We start from the raw sequence: 13,542 nt of genomic DNA, 5'->3' as shown, positions 1-13,542 counted from the left end.
TCCCAGGGTAGTCTGGGCTGATCCCGGGGCTGTTTTGGGGGTGGTCCCGGGGGTGTTTCGGGCTGACCCCGGGGGTCCCGGCAGGGAGATGCGCTGGAACAAGGGCACGATCCTGAAGGCCTCGGTGGATTACATCCGCAAGCTGCAGAAGGAGACGCAGCGAGCGCGGGAGCTGGAGCTGCAGCAGCAGCGCCTGGAGCAGCAGAACCGCAGCCTGCAGCTCAGAGTGCAGGTGTGGGAACGTGGGAATGTGGGATTGGGATTGTGGGATTGGGAATGTGGGATTGGGATCAGGGATCGGGTATGGGAGCAGCAGAACCGCAGCCTGCAGCTCAGAGTACAGGTGCGGGAATGTGGGTTGATTGGGATTGGGATTGTGGGATTGGGATTGGGATTGTGGGATTGGGATTGGGATTGGATTGTGGGATTGGATTGTGGGATTTGGATTGGGATCAGGGGTTGGGAATGGGAATGGGAGCAGCAGAACCGCAGCCTGCAGTTCCAGGTGCAGATGTGGAAATGTGGGATTGGGAATGGGGAAGTGGGATTGTGGATTGGGATTGGGATCAGGGGTTGGAATGGGCAGGGTTGGGATCGGGAATGCGGAATTGGGGTTTGGAACGCGGGATCGGGGTTGGGACAGGCGGGATCTCGGATCATGGGGCTGGGTCGGAGCTGGGAGCCTTCCTGGGGGCAGAGCGGAGATTCCAGGAATGTTTTGCCTTTGGGATGGGTTTTGGGGTCGGTTTTGGGGGGGAGTTTTGGATGGTTTGGAGAGGAGGACGAAGGGGAATCCATGGAATCAGGGGAGCAGAATCCAGGGAATGTCAGGGTTGGAATATTTGGGATTTACGGGTCACCAAACCCCCCCCCCCCATTTCCATCTGCAGGAACTGGAGCTCCAAGCCCAAATCCACGGGCTGCCCCTGAACCCCCCCGTGGCCGAGGGGGGCTGCGAGGAGCCCTCGGGGGGGGGTCCCCCGTTCCCGCCCCCCACCCCGCAGTGCCTGCTGGAGCTGCCCCCGGGGCTGGCGCTGCCCCTGGCGCTGGGGGGCCCCGAGGGGACCCTCGAGGACATCCTGATGGACGATGGCGGGGGGCTGTCCCCGCTCGGCCCCCCCGGCGCCCTCCTGGCCTCGCCGGGCCCCTCAAGGGCCTCCAGCCCCCGCAGCAGCCTCAGCATGGAGGACGAGCCCTGAGAAGAGCCCGGCCCTGGGGGGGATTTTTAGGACCCCTCCCCATCTTTTCGGGACCCCCGCCCTCCCTGAGGTGTTCTGGGTGGGCCCCACCGGGCGCCGTTTGAAGAGTTTTAAAGTGGGCGGGCGCTTTGTAATGGAGGCCCCGCCTCCTTAAGGGGTGTTGCCCTTTTAAGGCGCCCCCTCTCTTAAAGGGGCTCGGCCGGGCGTGTGGGACCCCCTCTCTTAAAGGGGCTCGGCCGGGCGTGGCTCGCTGGAAGGGAGGGGCGGCCCCCTCCATGTGTGGCCTCTTTAAGCGCTGGCGTCGGGCCCCACCTGGGCGTGGCCCATTTGAAGTTGCTGCAGAAAGCCCCGTCCTTTAGTGGGGCCACGCCCACTTTGCGGCTCACCCAATCAGAGGGCTCCTGGGGGCTGGGCCCTCGCGGTTTGTATGCATGGGCGTGGCCGTGCGGACGGATCGTGACACAAAGTAGTCCCACTCAGTGCTAGGAGTGTGGAAAGCGAAAACGCGGAGGCACATCAGGCATCGGTTGTGCAGCGTCACGCCCTGCGGAGGGATCTCTCGGTGATGTGGCCGTGCCTGGGTCCTCAAGCTCCGGTTGAGACGCGGAAGGATACATGCGAGGCGCTGTAGTATTCGCCCGCTGTAGTGCCGTGTATAGACTCGGTGGCGGCGAGAGCGGCGTGACCGGGCACAGGGATGCCGGCTGTGGCCGGACAGCGGCGTGCAGCGGCTCGGGCCTGGACCGGGCTGGGCCAAAGCCGCGGCCAAAGCAGTGGGGTGTGGCGGCGGGGCCGTCGAGGTAGAGCTGCGCATGCGTGCGGCTGATCCCGCAGCCGCGCTGTACTTGCGTGAGGCGGCGCGGAGTGATATCGCTGGGGCGGGGCTTGTAGCAGCCGCGCATGCGTGGGTTGCCTCACTAGGGCAGATTGAGGGAGCCGTGATGCGGCGGGCGGGAGGTGGCGGAGCTGCGGAAACGGGAACGGGGCCGTAACTGCGGCCATGGAAGGCAACGACGGAACGGCCGCGGTTGCAGGAGGCGGCGGAGCCGCGTTATCCAGCAGCTCGGAAGCGGGAGGCTGCGGTGGGGAAAGCACGGCTCGGTCCGCCATGCAGCGGCGGCGGTAGGAGCGGGAAAGCCACAAGGAGCGGCGGCGGCGGCGCGGCCTCGTCAGCGGGAGATGATGGCGGGAGGCTGCTGCGGTGGGCTGGGGCGGCCACCGGCCCGGCGGGCACGGGCGGCGCTGACGGAAGTTGGGCCGGAGCGGCGGCAGCACGGGACGGGCTGCAGGCACCGGTGTGGCTCGGAGGGCTGGGGCGCCCCGGTGCTGTGCCGGGACCGAGTGTTTGCCCCGGAGCTCCGGCAGGGACGGGGTTAAACATGGGAGGCCGCCCTGCCCGGGGCCGGTGGCAGCTCGGGGTGCGCTGGAACGCCCGCGGAGGGGACACGAGGGGCGCGGGGGACGCAGCGCGGCCGCGCCAGGCGCGCTCGGCACCGCAGATCCGGGAGCTGCCGGGGACTGCAAAGACGGGACTTGGGCCGGAACCGGCCCCGCTGTGTCGGCAAAGGGGGCGAGGGGACTTGGGGGGCCGGGAGGAGACGGGGGAAAGCTCAATGGAGGCGGGAGGCGGCGGTGACGCCGGGCGGGCGGGATTGAGGGGCGAGGACGGCGAAACCGCGGGCGGGACCCGCGGTTTCGCCGGGATGGGCCGGACCCACGGATGGCAGAGGCGGGGATGGCGGGAGCGGTGAGCAGGACCGCGGGTACCGGAGCCGTGGGGTCCCCAGGGGAGGTGGAAGCCTGTCCCGTTGTAGACCCGCAGCACAAGCGGAGCCCGGCGGGGCGGCGGCTGCAGCATCCCCCAAACAGCGAACGGCTCCAGCAGCGCCCTGCAGGCCGGACCGGCTCCGCGGCAGCCACGGCCCGGCGGGAGTTTCTGTTAAAGCGCTTCATTCCCACTGTGTCCCAAAAGGCTCTGTTAAACAGGGCTGAACTGTCAGCAATGCGGAAAACCAATAAAGTTTTTTAACTCCTGTTTCGGTACCTGACTTGGTGTGGAACTTCAGAAATGCTGCAGTGACTTCTAGAGATCTGTGGCATGGGCAGGGTGAGTTTGTCCCGTTATCAGACCAGAGTGTCACCGACCTCGATGTGGCAGAAGCAGCGTCCTCAATCAGAGCATTCCAGCGCCCCCTTTTGCGACAGTCGCGCTTTAGGACACCTTTTACGGCAGTTTTGCGACAGTCGCGCTTTACGACCTTTTACGACAGTCGCGCTTTCACGACGCCTTTTACGGCAGTTTTGCGACACTCGCGCTTTACGATGCCTTTTACGACAGTCTCACTTTACGACGCTTTTTAAACGGCAGTTTTGCGACAGTCGCGCTTTACGACGCCTTTCGCGACAGTCGCGCTTTAGGTCACCTTTTACGGCAGTTTTGCGACAGTCGCGCTTTACGGCCTTAAGTGAAGCCCCGCCCCTTTCGCTGTCACTCACGTTTACCCCGCCTGCTGCTAACGCCCACAGGCCACGCCCACCCCGCCCTATTAAAGGGGCCACAGCTGTATTTCCAAACCCTTCCCCCTCACCCCATTTTGTGCTGGGCACTCACGAGGGAAATACACGTTCGGTGACGGCCTCGTGTCGCCATCCTGTCCCCTGTCCCGTCTTCTGTTTTTTCCGTGTTTCACTCACTGTGTCCTCCATGTCCCCCACCCTGTCCCCATGGTGTCCCCTGTCCTGTGCACATGTCCTTGTGTCCCCATTGTGTCCCAAACGTGCCCCCGTGTCCTTCACCCGGTCCTTTATTGTGTCCCCGTGTCCCAATGCTGTCCTTCACCCTGTCCTTGTGTCCTTTATTGTGTCCCCATCCTGTCCTGTGTCCTTCACCCTGTCCCCACAGTGTCTCTGTGTCCCCTGTTCTGTCCGTGTGTCCTTCATTGTGTCCCCATCCTGTCCCTGTGTCCTTCACCCTGTCCCCACAGTGTCTCTGTGTCCCCTGTTCTGTCCGTGTGTCCTTCATTGTGTCCCCATCCTGTCCTTGTGTCCTTTACCCTGTCCTTGTGTCTTTTATTGTGTCCCCATCCTGTCCCCATGGTGTCCCAAACCTGCCCCCGTGTCCTTCACCCCTTCCTTTATTGTGTCCCCATCCTGTCCTTGTGCCCTTTATTGTGTCCTTGTGTCCTTTATCCTGTCCTTGTGTCCCCATCCTGTCCTTGTGTCCTTTACCCTGTCCTTGTGTCCCCATCCTGTCCTTGTGTCCTTTATTCTGTCCTTTGTCCCCTGTCCTGTCCCGTCCGTCTGTCCTTTACCACGTCCCCACCCTGTCCGTGTCTCCTCCGCTCTGTCACCACGGTGTCCCTGTGTCCCATCCCGTCCGTTTGTCCTTCATTGTGTCCCCATTCCCAACCCCCTCTCTGTGTCCCCCTGTCCCTCTGTGTCCCCCTGTCCCCACCCCGGTGCCACCAAACCCCCCCCTCCCCAAAATCTCCCCGGTTTTTCCCCTTCCCCTCCCCAGAGACCCCCAAAAAATCCCCCCGGGGTGGGGGAGGGGCTCTGTCTGTCTGACGTCACACATTGGGGGAGGGGCTCTGTGCCTATGACGTCACACACTGGGGGAGGGGCTCTGTCCTTTATTGTCGCTACAAACTCGGGCTCCCCTCCCCACCCCCCATTTCCCCTCCCCCCCCTCGTTGTCCATCCACGGCCCGGGGGGGGGGTGGGGGGGGAGGGGCCCCCCCAGGCTCCGCCCGAGGCTCCGGAGCTGAGGATGAGAAGGAGATCAGTGGGGAGGGGCGCGGGGAGACCCCTCCCCCACCCCAAAAACGGGGGATGGGCAAATCCGGGACCCCCAAACCTCCCCCAAAATGGGGAAACCCAAAAATCCCCCCCCTAAAAATTCATTTGGGAGCGTCCTGGGACCCCCCCCAAAAATTCATTTGGGAGCGTCCTGGGACCCCCCCAAATGGAGCTTGGGAAGGGTCGGGACCCCCCCAAAATAATTTGGGGGAGGGATCAAAGGTCACCCCAAAATTGGGAATTTTGGCATTCACAGAAAACTCCAAAACCACCCCAAAAAACCTCCCAGAATCACCGAGAAATTCTCCACAAAAATGGGAATTTGGGGGCTTTGAGAACCCCCAAACCCTTTAAAATCACTTGGGGCACCCCAAAATTATTGGGGAGACCCAAAACTCCCAAAATTGATTATGGGGGGGAGGGGGGGGCTCTAAAATCCCCCCAAAAAATCAATTTGGGGGAGCTCAGGGAATTGTGCAAACCCAAAAACGCTCTGGGGGTGGGCTGGCGGGGGGTCCCTGAACATTTTTGGGGTGACCCTGGCACATTTCGGGGTTTCCTGAGCACTTTTGGGGTGTCCTTGGTCAGTTCTGGGATATCTTGGGTCACTTTTGGGGTAACCCTGGTTGGTTTTGGGGTGTCCCGGTTCATTCTGGGGTGCCCTCAGTCACTTTTGGGGTGTCCCCTGTCAGTTTTGGGGAGTCCTGTTCATTTTTGGGGTGCTCTCAGTCACTTTTGGGGTGTCCCTGGTCACTTTTGGGTAGCCCTGGTTGGTTTTGGGGTGTCCTGGTTCATTCTGGGGTGCCCTCAGTCACTTTTGGGGTGTCCCCTGTCAGTTTTGGGGAGTCCTGTTCATTTTTGGGGTGCTCTCAGTCACTTTTGGGGTGTCCCTGGACACTTTTGGGAGTCCCTGTCATTTTTGGGGTGCTCTCAGTCACTTTTGGGGTGTCCCTGGTCAATTTTGGGAGTCCCCGTTCATTCTGGGGTGCCCTCAGCCACTTTTGGGGTGACCCCGGTCAGATTTGGGGAGTCCCGTTCATTTTTGGGGTGCCCTCAGTCACTTTTGGGTGTCCCCGGTCAGTTTTGGGGAGTCCCTGTCATTTTTAGGGTGCTCTCAGTCACTTTTGGGGTGTCCCTGGTCAGTTTTGGGGAGTCCCTGTCATTTTTGGGGTGCCCCTAGTCACTTTTGGGGTAACGCTGGTTGGTTTTGGGGTGTCCGGTTAATCCTGGAGTGCTTTCAGTCACTTTTGGGGTGTCCCTGTCAGTTCTGGGGAGTCCCTGTAATTTTTGAGGTGCTCTCAGTCACTTTTGGGGTGTCCCTGTCAGTTTTGGGAGTCCCTGTCATTTTTGGGGTGCTCTCAGTCACTTTTGGGGTGTCCCTGGTCACTTTTGGGGAGTCCCTGTCATTTTAAGGGTGCCCTCAGTCACTTTTGGGGTAACCCTGGTCAGTTTTGGGGAATCCCTGTCATTTTTGGGGTGCTCTCAGTCACTTTTGGGGTGTCCCGGTCAGTTTTGGGGAGTCCCTGTCATTTTTAGGGTGCTCTCAGTCACTTTTGGGGTAACCCTGATCAGTTTTGGGGAGTCCCTGTCATTTTTGGGGTGCTCTCAGTCACTTTTGGGTGTCCCCGGTCAGTTTTGGGGAGTCCCTGTCATTTTTGGGGTGTCCTCAGTCACTTTTGGGGTGTCCCTGGTCAGTTTTGGGGTCCCTCCCATCAGTTTCGGGGTGACCTTGGTCAGTTTTGGGGTGTCCCTGAATTGTGGCATCCATTTGGTCACTTTTTGGGGTGCCCCAAATCAGTTCTGGCTGATTGTTGGGGTATCCTAGTTTTGGGGTGCCCCCCCTAGTTTTGGGGTACACCCCATTTTGGGGGTGCCCCCTGGGATTTGGGGGTGCTCCCTTAGCAATTTTCGGGGTTCCCCAGGATTAGGGGTTCCCTGGGTCGTTTCTGGAGCGCCTCCCATGTTTGGGGGTCCCCCCAAGTTTTGGGGTTCCACAGGTTTGGGTGTGCCCACTATGGCAGGGAGTGCCCCCCAAGTTTGGGGGTGCCCCAGGTTTCGGGGTCCCTCCACGTTTTGGGGTCCCCCTGGTTTGGGTGTGCCCCCTATGGTAGGGGGTACCCCAGATTTTGGGGTCCAACGGGTTTGGAGGTGCCCCGGGTCATTTCTGGGGTGCCCCCCCCGGGGATTTGCGGGTGCCCCATATTTGGGGGTCCCCCCATTTTGGGGTCCCTACCTCAGTTGTCGTAGTTGTCGCGGTACGAGGCCGAGGGGTAGCGCTCCCCGTAACCGCCCTGCCTGGGGGGGGAAACGGGGGTCAGCACCTGGGGGGGACCCCAAAACCCGGGACCACCCCCAAAACCCAGAAACGGCCCCCAAAGCCATAGGGGCACCCCCAAACCCGGGACCACCCCCCAAAACCCGGGACCCCCCCCCAAAAACCCAGAAACGCCCCCCCCAAAGCCATAGGAGCACCCCCAAACTCAGGACCCCTCCCCAAAACCCGGGAACCCTCCTCAAATCCCGGGGGCACCCCCAAACTCAAAATGCCCCCCCCAGGTTTTTGCAGCTTTTTCTGAACCCCAAAAAATCCCCCCAAAGACCCCCCTGAGATCCCCCAAAGATCCTCAGAACCCCCAAAATCCCCCAGGACCACCCAAATCACCCTCAACCCCCCCAAATCCCTCCCCAGCCCCCCCAAATCCCCCCCTTAGCCCCCCAAATCCCCCTCAAGCCCCTCCCCAACCCCCCCAAACCCCTACTCAGCCCCCCAAATCCCACCCAAATTCTCCCCAGAACCCCCCAAACCCCTCTTCAGCCCCCCCAAATTACTCCAAGCCCCCCTAAACCCCTCCTCAACTCTCCTGAATCCTTCCCCAGCCCCCCAAATTCCACTCCAAGCCCCTGCCCAGCCCCCCCAAATCCCCCCCAGCCCCCCCAAATCACCCTCAACCCCCTCAAACCCCTCCTCAGCCCCCCAAAATCCCTTCAAATCGCCCCCAGCCACCCCCAAATCCCACCCAAATCACTCCCAGACCCCCCAAACCCCTCCCCAATGCCCCCAAATCCCCCCTTAGACCCCCAAATCCCACTGAAGCCTCTCCCCAGCCCCCCCAAATCCCCCCAGCCCCTCCCCCCTCACCGGCCGCCGTAGTCCCGGCTCCCCCCGTAGCCCCCCGGGCGCCCCTCGTAGCGGCCGCCGTAGCCTCGGTCGCCTCCTCCTGCAGGGAACCCCAAAAATTTGGGGGAATTTAGGAAAAAAAATCCCATTAAAAACTTTCCTTTGTTATCCCAAATCCTTCCTAAAGCCTCAAAACCCCAAATGCTCTTGAAATTTCCAATTCCCAAATCCAATCTGGGACTTCAATGACCCCAAAACTCCAAATTTTTGGAGCGTCTTTTCCTTCCAAAATCCCCCAGGCTCCCCCAAAATCCCCCTGTGAGCCCCCCAAAATCCTCTCAGCCCCCCCCAAAATCCTCTCAGCCCTCCCCCAAATCCCTCAAGACCCCACAAACCCCCCAGAGCCACCCAAAATCCCCAAATCTCCCCAAAATCAGCCTCAGACCCCCAAAAATCCCCTCAAAGAGCACCTGAAGCCCCTCCCCAAACCCCCCAAGACCCCAACACCCAAAGATCCCAAACCCCAAAGACCCTGAACCCCAAAACCTCAAAAACTCCAAACCCCCTCTCAACCCCCTAAAAGCGCCCCTGAACCCCCTCCCCAAACCCCTCGAGGACCCCAAAGAATCCCAAAAGAGCCCCAAAACCCATCCTAAAGCCCAAAGACCCCCAAATCCCCCCAAAACCCAAAGACCCCAAAACACAAAGACCCAAAATTCCCCTAAAGAGCCCCCAAACGCCCTCCCCACCCCATAAACCCCCCAAAGAGCTCCCCAAACCCCCTCCCAAACCCTGAAGACCCCAAAGCCCCAAACACCCCCAAATCCCCACCCCAAACTCCCAAACCCCAAAGACCCCAAACTCCAAACCCTCACCCCAAACTCCAAAGACCCCAAATGCCCTCCCCAACCCCCAAAACCCCAAAGACCCCCCCAAACCCCAAAGACCCCAAACCCCCACCCCAAACTCCCAAACCCAAAGACCCCGAACCCCAAACCCCAAATCCCCAAATCCCAAGCCCCCAAACCCCCAAAGACCCCAAATGCCCTCCCCAACCCCAAAACCCCCAAATCCCAAACCCCCAAATCCCCACCCCAAACTCCCAAACCCCAAAGATCTTGAACCCCAATTCCCCTCCCAAACCCTGAAGATCCCAAAGCCCCAAACCCCAAACACCCCCAAACCCCCACCCAAACTCCCAAACCCAAAGACCCCGAACTCCAAACCCCAAATCCCCCAAATCCCCACCCCAAACTCCCAAACCCCAAATGCCCTCCCCAACCCCCAAAATCCCCAAATCCCGAAGACTCTGAACCCCAAACCCCCACCCCCAAACCCTGAAGACCCCAAACCCTGAAGACCCCAAAGCCCAAAGACCCCCAAATCCGCACCCCAAACTCCAAACCCCAAAGACCCTAAATGCCCTCCCCAACCCCCAAAATCCCCAAATCCCGAAGACCCTGAACCCCAAATCCCCACCCCAAACTCCAAACCCCAAAGACCCCAAACCCCCTCCCAAACCCCCAAACCCCAAACCCCAAACCGCCAAATCCCCACCCAAAACCCCCAAACCCCAAAGACCCCAAATGCCCTCCCCAACCCCCCAAACCCCCAAATCCCAACCCCCCAAATACTCACCCCAAACTCCCAAACCCCAAATCCCCCCAACCCCCAAAACCCCAAATCCCAAACCCCCAAATCCCCACCCTAAACTCCCAAACCCCAAAGACTCTGAACCCCAAACCCCCTCCCCAATCCCTGAAGACCCCAAAGCCCCAAACCCCAAATACCCCAAATGCCCTCCCCACTCCCCCAAATTCCCCAAATCCCAAACCCCCAAAGACCCCAAATGCCCCCCCAATCCCCCAAACCCCCAAACCCCAAATCCCCCCAACCCCCTCCCCAAACCCCAGCCCCTCCCCCTGCTCTCACCTCTCCCGTAGCCCCTGGCTCGGCCGCGGCCGCCCCCGAAGCCGCCCCGGGAGCCCCGCGGGGATTTCCCGGCTGTGGTCGACGCGGATCTGCCGCCCGTCAGGCACTGCGGGACAGCGGGACAGCGGGGACATTGGGGACATTGGGGACACTCTGGGGACAGCGGGACAGTGGGGACACTGGGGACATTGGGGACAGTGGGGACACTGGGGACATTGGGGACACTCTGGGGACAGCGGGACAGCGGGGACATTGGGGACATTGGGGACACTCTGGGGACAGCGGGACAGTGGGGACGTTGGGGACATTGGGGACAGCGGGGACATTGGGGACGCTGGGGACATTGGGGACATTTGAGGACATTTTGGGACACTCTGGGACATTTGGGGACATTGGGGACACTTTGGGACACCAGGGACGTTTGGGGACACTGGGGACATTTGGGGACACTTCGGGGACGCTTTTGGGACATTGGAGACATTTGGGACATCAGGGACACTTGGGGACATTTGGGGACATTGGGGACACTCGGGGACACTTTGGGACATTGGGGACATTTGGGGACACTCTGGGTCACCTTGGACCCTTTGGGTCCCCCAGCCCCCTCCTGGTGCCCCAAAGGCTCCTCAGCTCTGCCCCCAAATCCCCCCCAGGGACCCCAAATGTGCCCCCCGAGGGTCCCCAAAGTGCCCCCAGGTGTCCCCAGTGCCCGCGGGTGTGCCCAGGTGCCCCCCAGGGGCCTCCGGGTGTGCCCCAGATGTGCCCAGGTGCCCCTGCAGATGTGCCCACACCCCTCTCAGGTGTGCCCAGGTGTCCCTGTAGTGCCCCAGCTGTGCCCCAAGGTGAGCCCAGGTGCCCCCCAGGTGTGCCAGCTGTGCCAGCCGTGCCCTCACCTTGCCGTTCATGGCCTGCATGGCGTCGCTGGCATGCCCAGGTGTGCCCAGGTATGCCCAGGTGTGCCAGCTGTGCCCTCACCTCCCCGATCATGGCCTGCACTGTGCCCAGGTGTACCCAGGTGCCCATGGGTGTGCCCCAGGTGCCCCAGCTGTGCCCGCCGTGCCCTCACCTCGCCGTTCATGGCCTGCATGGCGTCGCTGCCATGCCCAGGTGTGCCCAGTCCCTCCCAGGTGCCCCAGCTGTGCCCGCCGTGCCCTCACCTCCCCATTCATGGCCTGCACTGTGCCCAGGTTCCTCCCAGGTGCCCCCAGCTGTGCCAGCTATGCCCGCCGTGCCCTCACCTCCCCGATCATGGCCTGCACTGTGCCCAGGTGTACCCAGGTGCCCATGGGTGTGCCCCAGGTGTGCCAGCCGTGCCCGCCGTGCCCTCACCTCGCCGTTCATGGCCTGCATGGTGCCCAGGTACCCCCCAGGTGTGCCCAGGTGCCCATGGGTGCCCCCCAGCTGTGCCCGCTGTGCCCTCACCTCCCCGTTCATGGCCTGCATGGTGCCCAGGTACCCCAGGTACCCCCCAGCTGTGCCAGCCGTGCCCGCCGTGCCCTCACCTCGCCGTTCATGGCCTGCATGGCGTCGCTGGCGTGCTCGGGGTTGCTGAAGGTGACGAAGCCGAAGCCCCGCGAGCGCTGGGTCTCCCTGTCCTTCACCACCACCACTGCGAGGGGAGAACAGCTCAGGGCCCAAAACCAGCCCAAAATAACCCCAAAACAGCCCCCAAATACCTCCAAAATAACCCCAAAATAACCCCAAAATATCCCCAAAACAGCCCCAAAATAACCCCAGAATAACCCCAAAACCAGCCCAAAATAACCCCAAAAACCGACCCAAAATACCCCAAAAACAGCCCCAAAATAACCCCAAAACAGCCCCAAAACCAACTCTAAAATGACCCAAAATATCCCCAAAATGGCCCCAAAAGCCCAAAATGGCCCCAAAAGGGAACCCCAAAATATCCAAGAGAAAACCCAAAGAGCCCCAAAATCCACCCAGAACAGCCCCAAAATGGCCCCAAAATGACCCAAAAATGGCCCTAAAAGAGCCCAAAAATGGCCTCAAAATAACCCAAAATGGCAGAGATGAGCCCGGAGGAGCTGAAGTGCAGCTCCAGGAATATTTAGGATTATTTTGGGATATTTTAGAACACTTCAATGATATTTTAGGATTATTTTGTGAAATATTTTTGGATTATTTTAGGATATTTTTAGGTCTCACCAGGGATATTTTAGGATCTTTTTGGGATATCTTAGGGCACTTTAAGGATATTTCAGGATTATTTTGGGATATTTCAGGATTATTTTAGGATCTTTTTGGGATATTTCAGGATTATTTTAGGATTATTTTATTTAATTTCGTACCTCACCCTCAGAGATGGGCCCGAAGGAGCTGAAGTGCAGCTCCAGGAATGGTTTGGGATTATTTTAGGTTATTTTTGGGATATTTTAGGATACTTTAATGACATTTCAGGATTATTTTAGGACCTTTTTAAGGTATTTTAGGATTATTTTATTTAATTTTGTGTCTCACCCTCGGAGATGGGCCCGAAGGAGCTGAAGTGCTGCTCCAGGCCCTGCTCGTCCGTGTCGTAGTTGAGGCCCCCCACGAACAACTTCCCCTCCTCCGCCGCCATGCGTGGGGGGGCGGGGGCGGCCGTGACGTCATAGGGTGGGGCCCGGCCCCTGCGGTGACGTAATAACCTGGCCGGGGAGCGGTGCTGACGTCACAACCCCCGGCAAGGCATCTCCGTGACGTCACAGCGCTCGCAGCCCTAACCCGCCCGCCTCTACGACATCACCGCCCCACACGCGGCCTCCAGTGACGTCACATCACCCCCTTATGACATCACCACCCCCTCACGCAGCCTCCCGTGACGTCACACCCCTTCAGTGACCCCCCAAGCCCCCGTGGCGCAATCAGCCGCATGCGTCCCCTCCTGCTGACGTCACGCAGGGTCCCCCATGACGTCACAGCCGCCCCCATGTGGTTCCCTTCCCTCCCCTCCCCCCCGGCCCGGCCACGTGTTCGCCCCCCGGAAGTGCCGCTCCCGCCGCCCGCGCGCGCATGCGCAGAACCCGCGAGGCCCTCAGAGCGCCGAGGCGGGAAAAGGAGGAAAAGGAGGGGGGGGGGACGGGAAAAGAGCGGCTCGAGAGCGGCCAAGGCCGCGATTATCGCGACAGAAGGACGGGGAGAAGCGGGAAAAAATCGCGATAGGAGCGGCCGAGCCTCACCCGAGCGGCGCCGGACGGGCCCGGACTGAGGCCGCGGCCGCCCCGCCCCGCCGATTTTAAGCAGCTCCGCCCCTCACGTGACAGCAGTGCCGCCGCGCCATTGGCTGCCCGCTCAGGCCGCGCCCCTTGGGCGCGTGGACGAGACCATTGGGGCTGGGGGAGAGGAGGGAAGGGCGGGAATGGCGGAACGCGTGAGGGGGAGGGGGGGACCGGGGCTGTTCTGGGGGTCCCGAGGGAGTCCCGGGGGGGTTTTGGGGTCCCGGTTTCGTTTTGGGGTCTCCGAGGGGGTCCCCGGGTTTTTTGGAGTCTCCAGGTT

General features: G+C 60.8%; 2 protein-coding genes across 2 annotated transcripts; one reads left to right on the top strand and one right to left on the bottom strand.

Moving 5' to 3' along the window:
* The first annotated feature begins 20 nt into the window (after positions 1-20).
* On the top strand, positions 21-1,373 carry LOC134434517 (transcription factor E3-like). The gene is made up of 2 exons (XM_063183170.1): positions 21-232; positions 891-1,373. The coding sequence occupies exons 1-2, from the start codon at positions 89-91 to the stop codon at positions 1,197-1,199; spliced, it is 453 nt and encodes a 150-aa protein (XP_063039240.1). The 5' UTR covers positions 21-88; the 3' UTR covers positions 1,200-1,373.
* A 3,736-nt stretch (positions 1,374-5,109) lies between these two features.
* LOC134434515 (RNA-binding protein 3-like) lies at positions 5,110-13,331 on the bottom strand. The gene is made up of 6 exons (XM_063183167.1): positions 13,227-13,331; positions 12,526-12,695; positions 11,550-11,656; positions 10,048-10,153; positions 8,137-8,215; positions 5,110-7,292 (listed from the first exon to the last, which is right to left on the bottom strand). Exons 2-6 carry the CDS (start codon positions 12,626-12,628, stop codon positions 7,232-7,234), a joined length of 456 nt encoding a protein of 151 aa, XP_063039237.1. The 5' UTR covers positions 12,629-12,695; positions 13,227-13,331; the 3' UTR covers positions 5,110-7,231.
* Positions 13,332-13,542: the final 211 nt, after the last annotated feature.

The sequence above is a fragment of the Melospiza melodia genome, unplaced genomic scaffold, assembly GCF_035770615.1.
Source record: "Melospiza melodia melodia isolate bMelMel2 unplaced genomic scaffold, bMelMel2.pri scaffold_370, whole genome shotgun sequence".
NCBI classification, from domain to species: Eukaryota; Metazoa; Chordata; class Aves; order Passeriformes; family Passerellidae; genus Melospiza; species Melospiza melodia.
This window is presented reverse-complemented; position numbering and strand designations above follow the sequence as displayed.

Excerpts from the sequence above, each read along its gene's own strand:
- LOC134434517 (XM_063183170.1), top strand. The coding sequence starts at position 89 with ATGCGCTGGAACAAGGGCACGATCCTGAAGGCCTCGGTGGATTACATC. Across the intron at positions 233-890 it reads GCCTGCAGCTCAGAGTGCAG|GAACTGGAGCTCCAAGCCCA; the intron begins GTGTGGGAACGT and ends TTCCATCTGCAG.
- LOC134434515 (XM_063183167.1), bottom strand. The coding sequence starts at position 12,628 with ATGGCGGCGGAGGAGGGGAAGTTGTTCGTGGGGGGCCTCAACTACGAC. Across the intron at positions 8,216-10,047 it reads AGCCAGGGGCTACGGGAGAG|GAGGAGGCGACCGAGGCTAC; the intron begins GTGAGAGCAGGG and ends GGTTCCCTGCAG. Across the intron at positions 7,293-8,136 it reads AGCCGGGACTACGGCGGCCG|GCAGGGCGGTTACGGGGAGC; the intron begins GTGAGGGGGGAG and ends TTCCCCCCCCAG.